We start from the raw sequence: 23,229 nt of genomic DNA, 5'->3' as shown, positions 1-23,229 counted from the left end.
AGAGGCAACCACGTATTGATGTTTCTCTCCCTCTTTCTTCCTCCCTTCCCTTCTCTCTGAAAACGAATAGATGAAATCTTAAAAAATAAAGAACAATTAGAAAACATCTTAATTAAGATTATTTTTACTTCTATAATCAATGCTTTTATTGGCTAATTAAAAGTAACTTCTCCTGCTCTCAAGAGCATCAATACTATCAGTTAATGAGGAATCCTGTGTTTTGAGTTTCCAGAGGTATATTTATTTAGCTTTGGTGTTATTTTATGAGGCTGAAACAAGTTTAGCCAACATTAATGTTGGTTAATATTAATAGCGATATTTGAACTTGAAAATTTGAGATCTATAGCCACAAAAATATAGGAATGTATCAATGATAGAAGAACGTAATTCGTTAATTTGATTTTATTAGCTTCCAATAAACCCTTGATCACCATTATTTTGAGTCAGAATTGCCAAAGGTAAAAAATGGTATTTCCCTGCTGTGGAATTTGGGGGGGGAAACTTGTTTTTTGATGATTTTAGGATAATAAATACATCTTATGTGCTTTCTCATAAGCAGTGGGACACCATTTATAGAAATGCTACCAAGAAATACCACCCCAAATGTGTTTCAGAGAGCACTAGTTCAAGAGATCTTAAACAGAGGGGTTTGCCTGTGAAAAGAATTAAGGGAGATGCTATGTGCAATCTCCCTTCAGGACGGACGGTGTGCAGGGCTCCCAAAGCCTCAGCACACCAGGGCCGCCTGGGCGTGTTTTACTGGGCTGCCGAACACAGTTCTTCACTCCACTCCTAGAGATGCTGACTCAGGATGTCAGGTGAAGGCAAACTAACCTGTTATTTTCTAATGCTCCCCAAGTAACCTGATGTAACCGGTTTGCCATCCACCCCTTATTTCAAATGCTCCGAAAAGTCTTTCAGTAAAGAACCTATTTAAGTTGATTGACTTAGAACTCCACAGAGATGTTTCATCAGAGAAATTTTAAAAAAGTAATCCACGGTGCCCTGGCTGGGTGGCTCAGCTGGCCACAGTGTCGGCCCGTACGCTGAACAGTTGTGGGTTTGATTCCTGTCAGGACACACACCTGGGCTGTGGGTCTGATCTCTGGCCAGGGTGTATGTGGGAGGCAACTCTTTCTCTCTCTTCCCCTCTCCCTAAAATCAGTAAACATACCCTCAGATAACCCACAGAGAGAATGTGCTTTGGGATACTGATAAATGTGCTTTGGACACTGCTAGCCAGAATACTGAGAACGCTCCAGAAGACTCTGCCTCACCCAGTCCCAGCCACAACCCACCTTGTGCTCCAGCTTCTAGAGATGCATTTTCACACAATGGGTCATGACCCAATCAAGAGTCTTAACCAATATGTTAAAAGGAAAACGTTTGAGAGAATAGCACAGAAAATACCAGAGTACAGTACAAACAATAAGAGCAAGTATTCCTTCATGAAATGTGTAACTTGGATCCTAATACAGAACAGGCTTGCCCTGGCTGGTGTAGCTCAGTGGATTGAGCGCGGGCCTGCGAACAACACGATCGCGGTTCGATTCCCAGTCAGGGCACATGCCTGGGTTGTGGGCCAAGTTCCCAGCAGGGGACACATGAGCGGCAACCATACATAGATACTTCACTCCTTCCCTCCCCCTCTAAAGATAAATAAATAAAATATTTTTTAAAAAAGAACAGGCTTTATAGCAGAGGGTGCAGCCTTAAACTGAAAAGCCCTAGAGAAAGACTAAGGAGTTGCAATGCTGCTGCTGGCCAGGTGGTGTCAGTCAAGAGTCCGGTAGTGGTTTGACAACCTGGGCTGGAACAGGAAAATGGGCTCAGTTAACGGGACTATTAGATCGCTGTATCCTAAGAAGTCTGACATTGGAAACGACCAGCAACATATAAGACAGAAATCATAAAACCTCATTCCAAGGAGTCACAACTACAGTAAGTGATTTAGAAATGACTCAGAACAACCACAGCATGCCCAGAACAAATATTCCCCAGGATCCTCTGCCAGTTGAAATGCATAAGAGGCGGCAGAATCCCTCCCGATGCTTCCAGTCAGTGAAATGCCGTCCAGAAGGGGCTGGTTCTACACTATCCATGCACAGATACCTACAGCAATGGTATCCTGTGCAATTTTTAGCTCTTCCAACTTAATTTTTAATTGCAGTTATAAACACTCTTTCTAAGTGAGAAATGCACAATTTTTCATAAGGGTTAGGCTGGTTTGAAACTAGGATTTTTCCTTCTTGTTTTTCTCCTAGTAACCCTTGATTGAGGCAGGTTTTGTTCATGGAAGTCAAGGGAAGGGAGCATGAATACAGACACTTCAATTCATCCTTCATTCTAACAATTTACACAGCATAATTCCCTCTCTGAATATGTCGTAATCTCCTGGAACCCCCCTAGTGGGGGGCATGCCAGGGTGTGACACAGTCACCTTTGTTTATGCAGCTATTTACACGTGGGAATTCACAAATCCTCACAACCGACCAGTGAGCTCAGGATTATCACCTTCCACGTGAGAGATGGAGAGATCTGGACACGGAGTGTTCAGCAACCTATTCAGTGCACACAACGAGGAGGTGGCAGAGTGGGGAGCTGCACCCACACCACCTGGCCCAGGGGGCAGCTCTGCCCACTGCACTGCACTGCTCGGCCGCCAACCGGAGGCCTGCACACTCTTAACAACAACAACAGCAACAACAAACGTGTCTCAGGGCCTGAAAACTTTGTGATCTCTGGAGAGAAGGGCAGTCACTGCACACTTTCTGCAACCCGACAGGCGGAGTCGAGGAGAAGGGGGTATTCTGAGATGAGGAAGGAGTGGTGCAGACAGGGACTGCTGGGCAAAGGGCAGTGGCATTGCAGGAGAAAAGCAGGGACAAGACCGGTCCCCACTCATGTGCTATATCCCTTCCCTCTACTCCCAACACCAGCCAGAAAGGGGCAGCGGGGCCGTGGGTCGGGGGCTGGCAGGGAGCTCTGCTTGGGTTGCTACTTGGCCCATCATACAGCAAGTCCGTTTACTAGAACTGACTGTGCCCTGATCTGCCCACTCCTTGATTTACAGATGAGGACCCTGAGGCCCAGACAGATTGAGGAGCTGAGTACAGTAAGGGTCGAGACGTGACCCAGACTTCTGACTTTGCCCAAGCTCTTCTGCCATNCCAGAAAGGGGCAGCGGGGCCGTGGGTCGGGGGCTGGCAGGGAGCTCTGCTTGGGTTGCTACTTGGCCCATCATACAGCAAGTCCGTTTACTAGAACTGACTGTGCCCTGATCTGCCCACTCCTTGATTTACAGATGAGGACCCTGAGGCCCAGACAGATTGAGGAGCTGAGTACAGTAAGGGTCGAGACGTGACCCAGACTTCTGACTGCCCAAGCTCTTCTGCCGTGCCTGCGTGCCTGGATCCAGATGAAGGAGAGGGCCAAATGAGTTCGATTTCATCACAGTTTTTTGTTCCGTCTCTATGCATGGGGAGGGAAAAACCTACATGAAAAAATAAAGACAGCCTCTCCCACACAAAATCCATTTTTCATCATGTTCAGAAACCACAGAGAAGGCCTGATTTTATAGGGAATCTTTTTTGGTTGATGCATTTCAAGGTTCAGTTAGCTAAACTTGCTGGCATAAAAAGGCATTTTCTACCTTGACTCAGAAAGTCACCTTTCAGGTGGTTGAAGAATGCCAGTTTTACAAGCCCCCAGGGTGGGATTGAAGGATGCAAATCGGGCCAGAGGTCATTTTCTGCTAGGGTCTCCATCTGTTCCCGCCAACGTTTGTGCAAGAAAATAGACCCCCTACCACCCCTAGGGTGGCTCAGATCCTGGGGGTAGAGTCTGCCACACCACTGGCAGGCTGCCTCTGGCACTGGGCCAGCCAGCCCCTAGGTATCGGAGTGTGAGTTATAGGGCTAGACGCAAAGGAGGAGGAAGACAGAACCTGTGGCCCCTGTCGGTGGAGACTCAGAGCCCACATGCACCTCACATCTATACTGAAAAACTGCAAAGGCTCGGTGTGAACGAAGCAATGCCCTCCTGCGAGCCTGGTCTGACTACCCACCTTCCACTGATGTTTCACCAAGCCAGGTACCTGCCCTGGCAGACCTCCAGCCCCTCACTGGGCTCTGACAGGGCCTGGGCCTCTGCTAAGCCTCTAATTTTACAGTGATTTCAATAGTTTCCCCCTTCACAATTTGCCTCTTCATAGCCAACCATCAGTGAGGTGGGTAAGTCCATAAGAAATTTTCTCTAAGTTACCCCCTTTCCTAGTCATTTGTTATTAGAATTGTATTGAGCCACTCAAAGCTAGTAGAACACTTCCAAAAGAGTGAGTCTGGGGAAGTCAAACCTCTTTGGCAAAAATGAATGAGGCAAACTGTAGGGAGCGGCCACGCCTTTGTAGATGCCTGGGCCAGGCTCTCGGCCTCTCTGACGAAGACACTAGTTCAAAACTCACCCCCCACCCACTTCCTACTCATAGGAAGGCAGGTTGCTCACACATTCAGTTCCTTAGTTTCCTCATCTGTACACCGAGGACGAGAATGACATCAACTGCATTGATGGCTGAGATAATGCAAATAAAGTGGTTATTAGAGGGACCTGGAGAACACTATGCTACATGAAATAAGCCAGTCCAGGAAGACAAATACCGTATGATTTTGCTCATACGTGGAATCTAATGAGCAAACTGAACAAGGAGAGTGGGGAGAGCAGGAGGACAACTCTGGTGGGGGTGGGGAGAGGTTACTGGGTGGAGGCACTGAGCAAAAAGGAAAAAGGACTCACGAACACGACCAACAGTGTGGTGACTGCGGAGGGGAGGCGGATATAAGGGGACTAAATGGTAATGAGAAAAATACAATAAAAGAATGAAAAATAAAGTTGTTATCACAATGCCCGGCAATATATGAGTTTAATCTGCCCCCAGCAGGTGCTTTCCTCCAGGTATTTCAATCCAACAAGCATTTCTGTGAGGCACCAACACACCGCCTTTGCCACTGTCTTGGAAACACCCGATTGCCACGTGGCCTCCTACCTGAAGGGCTTGCTGTCAGGGTCAGTGTCCTTGAACCCCATCTCCTCGAGCTTACAGCGCCGATACAACTCATAGTGGCGAGTGTGGGTCTGTTCCCGCAAATCTTCCATGTTCACTCGGATCAGCATCTCCCGAAGTTTCACAAAATCACAATGGTTTTCATTCTCAACTGCAAGAGATGGGGGAGGGGAAGATGGGGGGTGAGGCTGATATCAGCAATAATGTCACTGAAATCTGAAGCGATGTTTCCAAGATATTGTTACCAGTGCTCCTGAAATATCTGAGGACTCAAAGCCACCTTAAGATCCCTTACTAGATTGACCTTACCCCCCACTGAAGGCAGAATTTCTGACATGGATGGTAATATTGAGGACAGGAGTGACTGCCCAGTGCCTGCTCAGCGCAGGGCACTGTGGGAAGAGATGTATAAATAATGTCTACCTATGAAGCTATCTATGTATATCTTCACAATAATTCTACCAACTAGGCACTGTGACTCTTGCATTGCAGATTCAGAGGCACGGTTCTGCTCAGTTAGAGGCAGCAGAGTCTGTATTCAACCACGGTGACGTCTGGCTGCAAAGACAGGCCTGTTTCTACCAATCCATGCTGTCTGGAGCTGGGCAGGCTTCTTTTTTTTCACATACCACCTCCTTTAATTTGATCAATTCTATGAAGAGTATTTTCTTGTAGAGAAATTGGTAACATTTATAAAAATTGTAATTTTCCTAGGATCTCCAAGGTATCATTTCTTTTCCTCACAGACTCATGGCCCTTATTCAGAACAGAGGAACACAGGACCCACACATCTCAAACCAATGAAGGAGCCTTCCGGGACCATCCTTAAGCTACAGCCTTGCACATCCTGCTGCAGGACACACAACGGGTTTAGAGACCTTGCCCGTCACAGTGGCACCTGGGAAACTCCTGCAGGTCAGAGACTGGGGTCCTGTCTCTCAGTGCTAGACACAGGTCCGCTGTTCTCCTGATTCCCTGACGTTTACTGCGGCAACACTCACCTGGGGGACAATATCTCCAGAGAGAAACAAGCATGGAGAAACAACCATTCTCTGGTTGGCAAGAAACTCTTTGCAGCTGCCTTATACCTTACTGATGAAACTGGTTCACACTCCTAGGGAGGGACTCCTTTCTGTCAGGATTTCTAGTGAACTTCCCATGCAACCCATCCTCCTCCAGGGGCCGCCTCACTGGCACTAGGGTTTGGCAGCCACTCCTTTCCATTGTCACCGTTGTCCTACCCAGTCACTGCATCTTTCACACCCAATGACTGCCAGGTGTACACCCCTGCTGCACCCTTCCCCCTGCCCAGGATTAAGGACTCCCCCAGGCACAGTGGGGAAGGAGGAAGGTGAGGGGTGGGCACAGGGTTAAGTACAGAGGATCCCTTGCCGGTGTCACACACGTACCCTGCACCACACCCCACGGGTACTGCCGGGCCTTGGCCATCTTGTTGCCGATCTTGACCTCTTCAGTGCTGCCGACCACTGCGAATGGCAGGTGCACCTGCCAAGCAACACAAGGACAGAGAGACAGTGAGTCCTCGCTTAACACCATCAGTGGGTTCTTAGAAACGGCAACTTGAAGCAAAACGACCAGAAAACAAAATCATTTTACTATTGTCTCATTGATATCAACAAGAGTTAAGTTCATATGGCATATTTCTGGTCACAGAGACATCATTAAACTTCTAAAGACCCAAAATACTTCTGAATAAGGAAATACATGTGAGCTACACACAGAGTTAAGAAAGGTTAATAAAAACAAGTAAGATCATTAGATTCCAACTCACTGATTCTAGTTCATGATCAAGAATGACCAGAACCTCTCCTGGCAGCTCTGAACACCAGGAGGGACACCCCTCTGGACAGGACACCCAGCCATCCATCACTGGACACACTCACACCCACACTTCACTGTGGACAAATTGACTGGGACAATTTAGACACACGTGGGTTCACCTAATGTGCACATATTTGGGATGTGGGAGGGAAACCCGAGTCCTTGGAGAAAACCCACACCAACATAGAGAGAACACAACAATGCCACGCAGACCGTGGCCCTGGCCAGAAATCCATTCTCTGTTCACTCATCCAAGTCCGAATGCAATGACATTGAACAAAATGACATAACTCAAGGGCCTGCTGTCGTCCCCTTTCCCAGCTCCGGCAGACTGGTTTTCCACCTGCCTCTATACTGTCCCTGCTTCTGTCACCTCTGCTCGGTGGCAAGAGAACCCGGGAAGGGTAAAAGAGGGAGGAGACGCTGCAGCCGCCCCTCCCACCCCCAAATAACGGATATTTGATAAGAGCTATACCCAAAGGGAGACTGTGTAGGCCTTTGCAACTCTACACGGAGCTTTAGACACAAGCTGTGCAATACTAATGGCCACTTTTAGTGGCCACTAATATGTCACTAACACGAAATGGGGCTGGTAGGATCAAGAAACTGGATTTCACTTTGCTTCAAACTCAGATCTTGTCAAAAGCAAAGAACCAGTTTTGTCAATGTAGATGCAAAGATTAAAGGAAAGTTATCTTTTTGGAACCTATTTTATATTTAAAAGTGTTTAAGTATGTTAGGAGTAACTGGGTGTGCATTCAAGTGGGGATGCGCTGTAACTGTACAGTATGGGCTGGATTTCAAAGACTTACTACGAAAACACCTCATCAATAATGTTTATATTTATTATATGTTATGATTAACGTGTTAGCTATATTGGGCTAAATAAGTTCCTAAAATTAATTTCATGTTTCTTTTCACTTTTTCAAAATGTGGCTACTAGAAAATTTTACATTACTTGTGTGGTTCGTGCAATATTTCTGTTCAACAGCACTGCTTCAGGGAGCTGACTCTCACACAAAGTTCAAGTCAGAAACGCCCACAGCCCCCACTGTCGGCCCAAGCCTTGCACCCAGGCTCAGCTCAAGCAGTGATGATGTTCGAGACAGCTGAGCATTCCACACTGGCTTATCCAGGAGCTATGGCTACTTTCTGGGGAGAAAACAGCAACTGTTTTTTCTATTAGCATATAAGAACAAGAACACCTGAAATGATTCCCCAGTCCAGTTGTCTTTCACTACAGGGAAGCTGAGAAAGGCAAGAATGCTTGAAAGCAAAGTCTTCTCCCACAGACAGCTTGGCATAATCCTTGGCCCAGGCTGCCTGAGTGGCACCTGTTTTTCTGCTGCTCAAGACGCTGATATTGTCAAGTTCACCTCCCGCTCCATGGGAAGGAGAGAAAGCACACCCTTTTTTCAAACTCCACGTTGGGAGCCGAAATGTGGTCCCCAAAGCTGAGGAGTAACAGCACAGGACGCTTTGGGCCAACACTTTGGTGTAACAAGGAAGGAGAGTGCCACCTCCACCCAAAGTGAGTGACAAGCAGCTGCCAGAGACGGCGTCTCCACGCTTCATGTGGATTTCATCACCTGAAGTTGTTTGCAATGAAGACCTAAAGAAAATTTCTCAGTAAGATTCAGATTCATTTGGGAATGTCAAAGATCTTCAATTCTATCAATCTGATAAAGAGAGCAAGAAAGCCAAAGGTTCACGGGTATTTTCTTTTCAAGAAGTTAACACAATTTAATTTCATTTCAAATAATATTAAAATAATTTAAAAGAATAGGGGGAGATACAAAGAGAACGCTGCATGAGATTCATTCATGTCCCCTCCTGAACCCCACATTGGTACCCAAATTGCAGTTCTATGGTGGAATAAACAAGGGGCATCTGAGCCCAAGTCTTGGACAATGGTACAAACAGGCACAGCTGCTTGGCTCGGTGGCAGTCAGCATAAAGGGCGAGAGTGTAAGCTCTAAAGCAAAGCTGCCTGGGTTCAAATCCTACCTCCGCTACCAACATCTGTGCAGTCTTAGGTGATTGGCTGCCGTTTCCCTTATGTCAGATAGAAATAGTAATAGTGCCTCCTCAAGGGATTACTGCAAAGATGAAGTGTAAAACCTTGAACCCTGGCTGGTGTAGCTCAGTAGACTGCATGCTGGCCTGCAAACCAAAAGGTCACCAGTCCAATTCCCAGTCAAGGGCATATGCCTGGGTTGTGAGCCAGGTCCTCAGCTGTGGGCGAGTGATGTATCCCTCACACATTGATGTTTCTCTCCCTCTCTCTCTTCCTCCCTTCCCCTCTCTAAAAAATAAACAAATGAGTAAAATCATTTTAAAAAGTGTAAAGCCTCAAACAGTACCTGGTACATAGTAAAGGCTCCATAAATGCCAAAAATGTCAGGTGCTACTATTATCAATCACAGAGCTCTAAACACCCAGATCCAAAGAATTTTAGAGGCAGAAGAGACCGTATGTATCACTTTGACCCAGTACAGGAGTCCCCTCCAAGTTCTCTCCCGAGTGAGCTGAAACCATTCGTTGTTTACCTTCCACTTGTGATGGGACTCGCTACTTCTGTGGGTGCTTATTGTACTGCGGTGGTGCCCACAGCCAGACTTCCTGCGGGCGGGCCAAAACCCCTCCCTGCTCTCTTGCCCATTTGTTTTGGTTCTGTATTTAGAAGAAGTCCAGTCATTCTCCCTTAGGGCAACCTGCCTTTCACACCCCTTCATGCCTATTTCCCAGAAGGACTCAGCTCTCCAGTTCCTTCCAGAGCCTTTACTACCCCAGCCATAGAAGGAGGACAACAGCCAGAGCGGGTCACACAATTCAGAGTGTGACCAGAATAGGGCAGAGTGGAGCCGGACCACCTCTGCATAAGTGAGATCCCTACATTTTAAATTCATATAATAACGGCCCCAGAGAGGAAGAAAGTTACATTTGCTCCTGCAGTCCTAGCCCTATTGGGATTAATTTAAGGAGGAAATCCTCCCTGTATGAAAACGGCCCTCTGTAGGAAAGTGCACAGGCAAACTGCGGAAACGAGAGGCAGTTTTGTGAGTAACTCTGATCTTCTAAGTTACGGTGGCGAACATCAGGCCATGCACAGGACCGGGGGCCAGGAGGGCTGGGCTGAAATCTCAAAGCTGCTGGTAACTAGATGACCTTGATCAAGTCATCTAATTCTCTAGATGAACTTCAGTGTGACCCCCTTATATAAAACGTCCAGAATTGGCAAATGTAGAGAAGAGAAAATAGATTAGTGATTGCCTATGATTGAGATGGTTAGAGAATTAACAGCTAAAAGGTACATGGTTTCTTCAATGTCCTAAAATTGTTTGTGGCACTGGTTGTACAAGTCTGTGAATACACTAGAAACCACTGAATTGTACAGTATATCAATTATATCTCAATAAGGCTATTAATTTTTTTAAGTGTCATTTAAAGCAATGGCATGATTAGACACAATTTTTCATGTTCAGATCTCTTAACAACAGCAGAGTATACCTCAACGTTCCACAAATTTTAAACTTCAGACTGAATTCTGCTGCCAGTAGTACACATCTGAATCAGTTTTTAGCATGTATGTAGTTAAGGTCAAATAATTTGGTGGCTTCTAATTACCTTTCACTGAAGGTAACCTACAATTGTAAGGATTCCAAAGAATTACTAGACATCGATATCTTGCAAAGAATGCTGCTTTTACAGAAGTTGTGCACTCCCAAATGAAAAAAGACGCGTGGATTCCCCAGGCTGAGATGCACAGAGCAGTGAGTGGGAGGGTGCAGCTATCAGCTGGCGAGGCGGGCAGGGGGGCTCACCAGGAGACATCACATCACAGCAGATCACACTTCGTCTACTGAAGTGTAGTCATCAATCTCCTGACCCGTTCCTCCCTGTGATGTGGGAAGTGTACCCTCAGCTGCCGGTTTACCGAATACTTCAGGAAAGGGTGGGGAGAAGACAAAAGGTGGGAACCAATCCCAGAAGCAAAAGTGAGGCAGGCGGACATGCTCCTGCCAACCCTGGCACAAGCAAGCGGAGACCTATTTCCTTTAAGTTGCTTTATGTGAAAGGGAAATGGGCAGGCATTCCCTTTCCACAGATTTGCTATGGAAATCGTAATTGTTAGAGTGAGAAGGAGATTGGAGACCATCTCGTTTTAACTCTCCCATTTATTTGATGGGTGGGAACAGGAGCTGAAGGGTGGTCTCACCACTTGAAACTTCCCCGAAGGCATCAGGTTCCCTGCCAGCGTCCCGGCCGCTCTGCAAGGCGGACACCGAGACCAGCCTTCGGGAAAATCACAGGTTGGCCCTTTCTTACTCGAGGACTTACACTCATGGTTGCATTAATCTCAGCCACGGTTTCTTCGTCCGTGGGGAACTGATATATCTGGACTCCATTGCTGACCAGCTCGCTCATGATCTTACTCTTGAATTTGTGCAATTCGTTCTTGGCGATGGTGTCAGCTTTTGCAATGATCGGAATGATGTTCACCTATAAAACAAACACTTCCATTTTTACATAATTCCAATGTGAGAAAAATAATTAGACAAATGAATAAAACATAGCAAACATAAATAAAAATGATAAAATTACACTTAAAAAGATATTTAAAATGGGACTTTTGACTTAGACGCAAAATTATGAAGACATGGGCTAATCTTTTAGTTTCATCTGCGAACACTTTTACTTCCTCCCATCTGCACCGAAAGCACACTTGTAATTTCCTCTCTTGGGCTACCTCATTCTTTACAGAGTAAAAGGAAGTGCTACTCCATGACAAATAGCGATGACAAAGAAGCTATTCTTTGAATAAGCAACCACTCCTTTGAGAACCCTCCCAGCTCCTTTAGGAACTTGATTTTGGCATGCTCTTCACAGTCTAATAATAAAGTGTTCACTAGTTAGATCAGTGAACTATTCAGCTCCACACAGGATAACATCTTTTCTTTCTTCTGATAACCTGGAAACTACTAGGAGTAGAGCACCTAGGTATCAACCAAAACGAAAATGGTTTTACCTACTTCAGAAACTTTCAACATCACACCAACTAATTCCTTTGAAAGTCAGCTCACATAAGTCCTTCATGCCAGAATGAGACCCAGTGCCAAAGGCTGGGCTTGCTTTCAGAGCATCGGTCACAGAGGTCAGGAGCACTGGATGCAACCAGAGCCGAGGGTGTCCTGCAGGGGGAGCCCCAGACCCCAAGGTGGGATATTCTCCCAGCTTCTGCCAGCACTGTGCACAGGATATGTTTTTAAAGTTAACTTTCTTCCCCTCCCTGGTAGGCACAGAGGTTTCGATAGGATGCTGCTGTCACCCAAGAGCTGGGCCCATGTTCCCAGCCCCGTCCTGCCCTGGCTCAGGCAAAAAGGGACCTGCTCCGAGAGAAAGCAGTCCTGGCCAGGGAAGAGAGTCTTGAAGAGCTTTCCCAGGTCATGTCTGCATTCCTTTGCTTCTCTTTTTATCCCAAGAGCCTAAGCAAAAATCCCTGGTAAACCAGAATGAGATGACACGCTGATAGAAAAACCCATTACTCAATCAACTCCCGATCTCGTCCCACCTGGGCTTCCTCCTGTCCTCAGCAGACTACAAACGCACCCGTGACGGTGGGGAGCACATTTGGGTCAGGACCGGAGGAACGACAATGTCCCAGTTGTTCATATGGGCTATCTTTTGTTCACGTTGAATACTCAGTTGATATCCGCACAGACAAAAGGGTAGTGGGTCACTGTTTTCTGGCAATTTGATCAGAGTAGATAGACACAGCAGGCAATTTAGATTTAAGGTCTCTTTCCTCAGGGAGGCGTACTTGCAAATCTTTCCTGAAATGGTCATATATCTGCCTTAACTCTTCACTTTACTTGTATAAACACACCTTTGACGATACCGTTCTCGGGTGCTCCCTAGCACTAACTCGATGATATCGGTTGTTTGAACGCAGTTTAACTTGCCTTGTGGTGACTTTTTCTTTTTTAAGCTACTTTTTAAGCTACTCTTTTGCCTTATTTTCTTTTCCTTTTTAAATCAGCTCTACCAAACAGTCCTCTGTTGGATATTAGCCTCGCGTGGCCTATGCACTCGGCCTCGATGAGGAAGACACCTGTCTCTCCGCCCTTCCCCACCGCCTCTCGGGGACAGGGCAGCACAGGGACGGGCCCCAGTGCCCAATGTGCTCCCCCCATTGATGGCTTACTGCGGCTGAACCCAGTGGGATGAAGAGGGTTTCTGTTTATCCTCCCAACAGTATTGCTAGCTGCAATAATCCTTTCAGGCCGAGAGAGTATTCTGTGAACCAGCGAGGGAAGCCAAAGAGCCTGGCCCTGCTTCAAGCTGCTGCAGGCCCAGGCTTCATCTTGTGGCTGTTTTCATTTGCTGCTGATTTATTTCAGAATGTATTTATGTTCTGTTTATGTCACAATGAAAAATTAAATTAACCAAAAAATGTATCAACAAATGTTATCAAACTTATCAGTCCCTTCCTTCAAATGCTGTGAAAGAGAGAGGTTATCAATGTAGACAGCTCAGGGCCCCAACTAAAGCTCAGACTTCTTTCCAACGCACAGGTGTGGCTCGGTTTTAAAATCTAAGAAGGTGGACTGTCGTCTCATAGTTTAAAAATTTAACTTATTTTTTTTCATCCTAAACTTCTAATTAAATCTAACCCTTTTAAGAAACTTAGCAAAGGTTTTTGGGGAAATAAACAAATTGTAAGTTTATTTTCTAACCTCCCTAAATTTAACCCCTCCTCTGACCCTTTCCTGCCTCCACGAGGTAGTTCCCTAGCCTTCGCCAGAGCCCACACTAATGCTAATATAAGAACTAAAAATACTTTGTAGCAGAGCTACATGGCTTTGTTTGTTTGTTTCATTTGTTTTATTTTCTCCTAACATCCAGAGAGATTTTGAAGCATTTTTCTCACATTGCTCAGACCTATGGTTCTATGAACCAGAAAACACAAATTATGGATTGGAGGGGAGGGGTAAAAGGATGAATGGACGAGCAGAGAGGACTTTTAGGGCAGAGAAACTACCGTGTATGATCCTATAATGATGGATACAAGTTGTTACACACTTGTTCAAACTCATAGAATATACACCAAGAGTAAACCTTAATGTAAACTGCAGACTTTGGGGGGTTATGATATATCGATACTGTTCATCAGGGGGCCACCCTGGTGGAGGCTACTGGTAATGGGGGAGGCTGCGCATGCCCCCGGGGCAAGGGGTATATGGGAAACCTCTGTACCTCCCCCTCTTAATTTTTGCCGTGAACCTAGATCTATTCTTAAAAAAAATTGCCTTTAAAAAATAAAGACAAATTACAGTAAGAGGAGAGAATAAATTGGGGTCTTCAAATAAAGGTGATCTACCAGTATGGCGGAAGGAGCCGGAATGGCAGTGAGTACCTTACTGTCCAGCTTCTTCATGGTGACCAGGTCCAGGGACTTCAGTGAATGTCCAGTAGGGGCAATGAAGTAGAGGCAAGCATGGATCCTGGTGTCGTGGTAGTTGAACAGGGAACGTTTGATCTTCAGTTCTTCTTGCAAGTAGGCCTCAAACTGGGCATCAATGTATTCCACTATCGGCTTATAGCTGGAAAGCAGAAGGACGTTTTCTAAAACACATTTTCAGGTCAGCATGTTTCTACTCACAAACCTCTTGTGCAGTTCCACGTGGCACAGGGCCCCAGGGAAGACTTCAATGTTCCCTCTTCCCTGAGAGCCAAAGCCCCAGTTCCTTGGCATCCCAGGCCCTCTGTCCTCTGGCCCAGCTACACCTCTCCAGGCGCCCTTTTCCCACTCCCCCGGGCTCACCATTTCTGTCCCAGCCAAGCACCACAAGCTCTGCCTCCAAGCCCCGCTCACCTAGCCCCTGTACCTGCTGCAACAGACTTCTTCCTGTTATTTTCCTGGCTATCATGCACCCTTTAACACAGAGATTATTATAAACACATGGGGCATGTTGTCATTTTCCTTGGGGAGCCCAGGAACATAGTGCTAAGGGATAGTGGCAGTCTTTCCTCCTGGGGCAAAACTGAACCTCCACATCTGTCCCAACACAGTGGTTGTGACAGCCTGTGCCAACTGACTGACATCGGTGCATGAAACAAACTGGCTTGTGCCTTCAGGATATGCACCGCCTCCTGCTGGGAGCTCTTCCCTGGCCCTCTGCCCCGTGCCTGCGGAGGTGCAGGGCTCTCCGTGCTCTCCTGGAAAGCCCTGTGCACATTCCACGAGTTCAGCCATACACGGAACTGCCTGGACCACTGTGGTCTTCAACATTCTAAATTTATGATTTAAAGATAATTTTAGGATTTAAAATTTTATGATTTAAAGATACATTTTATAACCTTCTCTTCTCTCCAAATCATAATTCAAATCTTTTTTGGATTATTATGTATGATGCTATTAACTGACCATAAATGCAACCATTAATAGCACATGGAGAATACTTATTCAATAAGCCACATGTTCTCTGGAGATTAAGTGGTACATTAGGTCGCTGCATAAGCCCTGAACTCTCTCAGGTCTCCAAGGGAAGTCAGAGTCAGCAGCAATGAGGTCGGTCTACTAGGAATACAACAGGTTAATTCTCCTCAAACTTCCCACACCGCTGAGGAACCATGTAAGCTTTAAGAAATATAGAATCCTTTCAACACTGCATCCCTGGGCTATGAATTAACTGAAACCCTTGAAGGGGAACTACCAATCTTTTATTATGAGGTGACAGCAGACACCTTAAGAGAAATAACAAACTAAAAATCAAAACCAAAACCAAACTAAGTCAAACAAATTTATGACTCAAACCAACGCTATCAGACAAAAGCTTTTGATGACATTTTCCCTTGGTAACTTACCACAGACCGTTACTTTACTTTAGGCAGACAACATCTCCAGAGGCTTAACAAGGGAGTAGAATATGCCTCAGCAATAGTAGTAAAAAGTTCTAAATCGTGAAAAGCAAAATGCCAATGAAAAGAATGAGCAAATGATGAGTCTTCTATGTTCTCTGATTTTAAAACAGAGGCAGGTGTTACACAATAATAACCATCACTGTCGTCCTAGGGTAGCTGTACAGGATGGAGGAGAGGAGCAGAGGTTCAGGCCAGCGCACCCAGGAGGAAAATCCAGCTCTATGACTTGCTCGCTGGGTGACTTTGGGCTCGTTACTGAACCTCTCTGTGCCTCAGTTTCCTCCCAGGTAAACCAATGACAAGAGTAAAATCTGCACCAGAGAGCTATTGTGACAGTGAGTGAGCTAATATATGCCAAGAAATAGCACATAAAAGTAAGATATAACTATTTCACAGTAATATAATAAACAACAAATACAAGAAAAGCAAGCCTGACTTTTTTTAAAAATGGAGAAAAAAAGGAGAACTCTGCCCCCATCTGGTTCCAGGGCAACTGCTCTATTGCTGAGCTCAGGCAGGTGGGGACGTGCACGGCCCCACAGCCCAGGCCTCAGCCTCGGGACACAGAGGCGGTTGTGCGGGGACGGGGAGCTCCCCTGACACCGGTTTGGCCCCAAGGAGAGGAACAGCAGCTCACAGCATCGATCCTCCAGTCTCCCCAGTTCCCGATTTGCCTCTCAGCACCCCCTCCCCAGCAGCTGCACAAGTACGTTCGGCTTTCCATTTATTCCCCTCTTCGCCTCTGGTTTGGTTCTGATCCTCCAAGATTATGGAAGGCAGGTCATCTTTTCTTTTCAAGCGAGGGATGCTTTCTGCCCTGCATCCAACTGTCCCCTTCCATCTCCGGTCTCCTGTGACAGGGTCCTGACCAATCTGCCCGTCTCCTGCCCCCTCTACGTGCTCCCCTCGCACTCCCCTCTCGTCAGGGAGACGCGGGTGACTCACAAATAGCCCCTCCCAGCCCACAGCCTTCACCCGAGCTTCAGACTCGAGCTTCAGACTCATCCGTTTACCAGATATTTCCATTTGCTCTTCTAACTAAATGAGTCCGAAATCAAACCCCACCTTGTTGCCAACCCCAAAACTGTCCTCAGCACAGCGAATGGCACCTCCATCCGTGCCGCCTGGGATTCGACCCAGAGATGCCCCCGCCCAGCTCCCGCACATGAAATCCCACCCACTGTGTATTATTAGACACTAATAAAAATGTATTCCAGGAGAACTCTTTACCAAAATCACATTTTCCTTGTCAAAGATTTAATTGTGCTGATGAAATAGTTTCCTTCTGATGCATAACAAGCCAGTAAAGCAGCCTATACTCCCTTCCACAATCCCGAAAGCAAATCCTCTGCCCTCTCTCCTACGCCTCCCCACTTCTTGTTATCAGCACACAGTCATAAAGATAAGGACACTAAATCCCGATTTTGCCTTTTGCTAGTTTCCATTCTTATACGAAGGACAACTATTTATATTCCTTTTGGCCAATTCAAACTTCTCTGGATTGCAGCCGCATAAATCAGAGGAAATGGGGGGAGGGTCTCATCTGGCCCTTACGTTTTCACATAATTTCCTTTTATGGCACGGAGATGTTCCCTTCTACCCGCCACTCATTTTTTCATACACCTTCAAGCATTAAAAACACAGCAAGATGAGACAGGTCTGATGCTGAAACTGACCGGAAACAATATTTATACAATGTTTTCTATCCACCCGATCCACATGCTGATCATTCTTGCAAAACAGCCCATGCCGTCCGTCATCCAGGGGCTGACTGTCCATTTCATGTGCGACCAGACGCCTCCCATGGGTTTGTCTCTGCCTCGTCACACAGCCCAGGCCAACATTCCTTACCCCCCAACTACCTCCACCAAAATGTATGGGGAAAAACCAACAACTTAGAGTTCAAAAACCAGTCTACTTCCATTCCATGTTTATAACTCTGATGAAAGTTCAGTGAGTCTGAGGGTTCTCACTACGTGAATTTCAATCATCCATGGACTGGTTATCATTGGAGTTCATGATACGCCACTGAGAGTCCACCTCCCTCTCCCCAGTGCAGGGCTAACTATTTAAATTCCAGTCCTATAGCAAAACTTGCTTTCCCTCCTTCTCCAGACCTCGTTCCTTCTTCACTGAAGAGTACAGACGGCAAAACAAGGAAGCCCTTAAACCACCAAGAGTTAATCACACTCTTAAACATAACAGGAAACCTTACCAGATCTCTCTTCCTGCCTCCTTCTAGCTAGCCTGGTCCCAGGCAGATAATGCTGCAGGAATGCCGACACGTCCGAAGCCTACACAAACAAACTGGGACATTCTTGGAGTCTTGCATCAATGGCAGAAAAGCTTGCCTAATCCCCCAAGTAGTAAAATAATCAGGGGTTTAGAGAAACAGCACATCCTACACCATATGGTTACATATCACTGCAAAAATGCATATCCCACTTCCAATTTCTTGACGGATGCAGGGTCTCTCCGCACAACTATTTTAAACAACAGTCATGTCAGTTTATAGTCAACAGTGTCAACAGTGCCCTCCTTCTGGGGCAGAGAGTTCTAAATGCCACTTAAAAAGAGGTTATGCAACAGCTGTCAAGAAATTTCAGAAGGAAAAAAAGTACCTGGTAACTAGGTTAAGTTAATATCACACTTCCTCTCTTCTAAATCTCCTTGGAAACTATTATTTGACCCAAATGAGTCAGATAATTTCTTAAAGAAGCCTCCAGCTGCAATTATGAAGGATGGGTATTACACTAGCCACTTGCTGCTCAGTGCCGATTGAGTGTGCAACCTCCCCCACCCCCCAGCCTAGTGGAAAGCCCCCGTTTAGGGGAGAGGCAAACATCTCGTGGCAACATGGAGGCGATGACTCTGAGCTGGAACAGCATGTGGGACCGTGGCAGCAAGATGCTGGATGAGGGTTCTCATTCCCACGGAAAGGCATCCTGAAAAAGTCCATGGGCTGCCTTCGGAACGGAGTGCACACATGCGATGTTCTCTAACCCGGTCCAAGAGGCAGATCCGCCTCGCTCTGAGTGCGCACTGCGGTTGCACAACGACCAGGAGCCCCCAGCTCTCTCCCGGGCTCCCAGAATGGACTGTGCTCTTTTTCTTGGCCCCAGGGGTTTCCCTTCCTGCATTCCCCTTGACACTGCAGACAGCCTTCAGGCAGTACCCGCTCCATCACTGGTGACACTGAGGTGATAAATTACGAGCGAGCACGTGTGCAGCTGCTGGCCTGAGCTCGGCTGTGTCCCACCCCACACAATGTACAGACAGCCTATTTTGACCAGATGCAGACTCAAATCTCTCTCACTATATCTAACAATTTCGCCTGTTATTACAGGACAATGTTTCTGAAAGAGCATTTAAATTGCTCTATAGATAAAATAGAGCTCAGTGCTCAGCTACATAATGAATTAAGTGTTTCTCCATCACTACCATGGTGCTCATATATATCAGGGACAGTTAAAATATGGGGCAGGGCAAAAGTCGGTTTCTAGTTGTGGGGATGCCCAACAGTTTACTCTTGTACTAATATTATTTACTAATTATTGTATTATTTTTCTGTATGAACAACTGTAAACCTACTTTCACCCACCCTGTATATCTAGGCAATACACCTATCTAGATAAAAATAGTTCAAGTTCCTCTTAACAAAACACATGTGTATAATAGACACCCTTTTAACAAAAATGGAAAAAACACGTACACAGAGAAAACCCTGGTACGAATGCAGTTTCTGAGCCCTAAGCAAACATGATAATTCACTGACTTGGTGCTTTATTCTCATAATGCTGTCACTGCTCAAAAATGTCTCTGGAAGCCCCCTCTGGCATCATCCGGCCAGTTTTATTTTAACTTCCTCAAAAAAAATTTTTTGAGATAAAGTGTAATATTTAAAATAGCCAGAAACTAAGATCTTCCCAACACATGTTGCATAAAAATGGTTTCTTCCCTTTGGGTTTTAGGAGCAACCCGAGGCAGCAGCCGCATGGGGACAGGGTTCTTCGTGCAAGACACGGGAGAGGCGCTGCGCTCTGTGGGCTGATCCGGTGGACGCTCTGGATACCCGGCCCCAGGGTCCCAAGGTGGTTGGTGGCAGGGGTGTCCGCTGACTGTCCTGTGGGGTGGTCGTGTGTTTCTGTGTCTCTAGGTTGATTTTCCTGACGGGCAAACCCCAAACCTGATTACGGCCCTCCTGGAAAAATGTCCCAAGTTAGCCTATTCCTTCTGTCAAATCCCTCTGCTGCCCGCACTAGCTGAAATCAGCTTCACTAGCTGATTCTGACCCCAAGGAAATCTCATTCTAAGAAGATTCTCAGAGGACACACATGCCTCATCTTTTAGGCGATAGAGCTGGACCAACCCCCATAATCCCTGAACATTTAGCCTTTGATTTTACCAGGGAAGGTTTTGTTATTGCTTCATCCATTCACATCCCCACAAAATCCCAACACATACCTGTCATCTTTATTTATTTGGTCTCCAAATCCCACAGTGTCCACGATGGTTAATTTCAGCCGGACATTGCTTTCCTGAAGCTCGTAACTTCTGGCTTTTAACCGGACTCCTGGTTCATTGTGAGTGGCTGGGTCACTTTCAAACTTGGTGTTGAATAAAGTGTCCATTAATGTGGATTTGCCGATGCCTGTCTCACCTACAGGAGAGGAACCAGAGAATGTGTCAGGGCCCCTCTGACACCAGTCCACTTCACCGGGAGTTTTCATAACCATGTGTGAGAAACTTCTAAAACAGTCATCATCCCCAGAAATCCCTCATGAAGAAGATAGTGAGTTCTTTCTACGTGGGATGTATCAAATAACTTCCCAGAAATGTCTCGATACATTCTAGAAAATATTTAGCTGAAAAAGATCTTGCACTTACAGATCAAGACACACTTCACCGGCTCTAGGTAGAGGAACAGAAGCTGTGAGCTTGCCTGTGGTCAGCGTGTACATCACAGAGACATAATGCGTGTCTCTTTCTCTCCTAATTGGTGGTGTGCAAAACTGTTTACTTAAGAAAAGTATATTGCTGAGTTTCTATTACTAGAACATAAAGACTTATTCCATTTGTGTTGAATTATCTGATACCATATGATGCTGTCAAAAAGAATTACATTTTTCGAAACGACACTCCTGACAGTAAGAGCAGTGACAACAACCCCAGCCGACGTCCCCCCATGCTCCCTGTGTGCCCGGCCCTGCGGGGAAGCTTCGAGCACGTGACCTCAGTTACAACCATACCTCCGCACTCATCAGCTTCAGAACTGGACTCATCGCCTTCTGACAAGAAAGATGCCTTTTAGCACTCGGCACTTGCTCGGGACGGTCATACTTGCTAAAACTTGCATGAGTCACAATGCCACCCCCCAAGAGAAAATGCTTCATTGTTCACTACTTGTCAGCTTTAGCACTGGTCCCAAGTCCCGGAACAAATTAATGACAGGTATCCGAGGTACTGCTGCAGACCTTATTACAACCCTCCGCGAAACAAGCAGGTGCTCCGCGTCTTCCATTTTACAGATGAGGCGCCTAAGGCTTGGAGGAGGTTTAGGTAATGCGCCTAAAGTCACCTCGTGAAGTGGCAGAGCCAGGGCACTAACCCGAGTCTGCGTGACTCTAACACCTACCCTGAACCAACCAGGCGTCCTGACTTTACTATTACGGAAAACACCGACTGCCTGATATTTCCCAGTGATAGCTGTGAATTTGTGGGAGTCCTCTAAATTACCCCCATTTCCCTCCTACTCAGTGGGAGGCAAGGGGAGAAACGAGACAGTCTTCCCAGTTTCAGGGTGATGTCTCTGACAATGAAACGGAATCATGTTAAATAACCTACAACACTGGCCTTATTAATTCACATGGATAATTCAAGTCAGTAAGTGTTTATTGAGACCCTAACCCATGCAATGCAGAGTGGCAGGTGCCTGGTACCACCACACTGATCAGATGGTGAGATCTGAATGTAGGGCCACAAAGAACTTTAGCCCGACCCTTCGTAATAAAACCAAGTATGATTCTCCTTGATTGTAATTCTTATGACTTAAAAATAGTTGGCAATATGGGGTCGGGCAGGGGGAGTGGTGGGGTATAAATGCAGACAATCATCACTGAACAACAATAAAATAAATTTTAAAAATAGTTGGCAATGAGAAAGAACCCACTCCACCCTTGTTATGAGTGGCAGTGTTAGTGATTGAACATGTGATGATGGAAAAGGAAAGTAGACATCAAAGAATATTATCTATAGAAAAGCTTTTTTGTTGTTGTTAATCATCTGGAAAGCCTCCTAATTAGGCTTCCGGCTCGATGTCAACACGCAAATCCCTGGAACAGCTCCTCTTCTAAAGGACTTCTATGACGCCTTTTAGGGTGGTGACAATTCCACAGGGAAAAAAGGACCCTGGTATTTGTAGCCTGGGGCAAGTCTCCCCCTGTAACGGCAAAATCCGCTCATCAAACAAGTTCCACGTGACTCGCTGCTTTCCAACGGGATGCAAAAGTGCGGTAGGAAGGAGTCCTGCTGGATTCCAGCCTTCTCGAATGAGCAGCCTCACGCGGTTTGCCACCGACTGCAAGGATTCACCAACAGGATGAGTTGTTCAAGTGCGTCTGCCTTACTTTTCCTAGCCTTTCCCATTGGGCCCCAGATGCATGTAAGATAAAGTATTTCCTCTTCTCTCAGCCTTCATTCCGCCAGTATTTTTTCCCTGCCTACTGTGTACCACCAAGCTCTGTGCAAAATTCTGGGAAGATGACAATGAACTGGCCTGCCATAGTATTCTCCATACCTTAGAGTCCAACCTGGATACCAATTAGACTCTTAATTTATTATATTGGAATAACATTCTAAGTGTCTGCCATAACCCCACTCCTCTTACAAGTAAAATGACTCTTTATACCCAGTGACTGAAAGGAACGGGCCAGGGCCGGCCCCCTGAACAAAGGCCCCCTCGGAAGCCTCATCATTATGGTCTGAGACAGTGCTCCCTACTGGGCATGACCTGTCCGTCCAATCAGAACCTTCCTCTCTGGCAGGTTGCTGTATATTTATTAAGCTGTATCTTAACAGAACACTTACATAGCCTCAACATCTCTCCCCAAAGATATTTCTCAATGACAAAGAAAAATTAACTTCACAGTGAAAAAATACAAAGACACTATCTTAACTAAGTGATCAAAGTGAACATGACCATTAATAAGCACAGTGACATGTGTGCCTCCTGCTATGACACGTGGACAGGGCACAGCACATAGTGGTCGTATACTTGCCCACACGCACAGCCCGAGCTCAATCCAGAGGAAACATCAGACCACGCCAGAGTGAGGGAGACTCTATAAAAGTTCAAAGCTATCAAGATTATGAATGACGGAGAAAGACTGAGAAATTGTCTCAGA

General features: G+C 46.1%; 1 protein-coding gene across 3 annotated transcripts in view; it reads right to left on the bottom strand.

Moving 5' to 3' along the window:
- SEPTIN11 (septin 11) overlaps positions 1-23,229 on the bottom strand; it is an 87,926-nt gene that overhangs the window by 11,779 nt on the left and 52,918 nt on the right. For all 3 annotated transcript variants that reach the window (XM_037051002.1, XM_037051001.1, XM_037051000.1), the window contains exons 3-7: positions 20,291-20,486; positions 14,319-14,505; positions 11,243-11,404; positions 6,469-6,565; positions 5,042-5,210 (exon numbers count right to left, since the gene is read on the bottom strand). In XM_037051002.1, coding sequence (XP_036906897.1) covers positions 5,042-5,210; positions 6,469-6,565; positions 11,243-11,404; positions 14,319-14,505; positions 20,291-20,486 — 811 coding nt within the window. The remainder of the gene's footprint in view (positions 1-5,041; positions 5,211-6,468; positions 6,566-11,242; positions 11,405-14,318; positions 14,506-20,290; positions 20,487-23,229) is intronic.

The sequence above is a fragment of the Sturnira hondurensis genome, unplaced genomic scaffold (assembly GCF_014824575.4).
Source record: "Sturnira hondurensis isolate 20B ecotype Veracruz unplaced genomic scaffold, ASM1482457v3 Scaffold0007036, whole genome shotgun sequence".
NCBI lineage: Eukaryota > Metazoa > Chordata > Mammalia > Chiroptera > Phyllostomidae > Sturnira > Sturnira hondurensis.
Note: the sequence above shows the minus strand (reverse complement) of the source record. Positions and strands in the feature narration are given on the sequence as shown.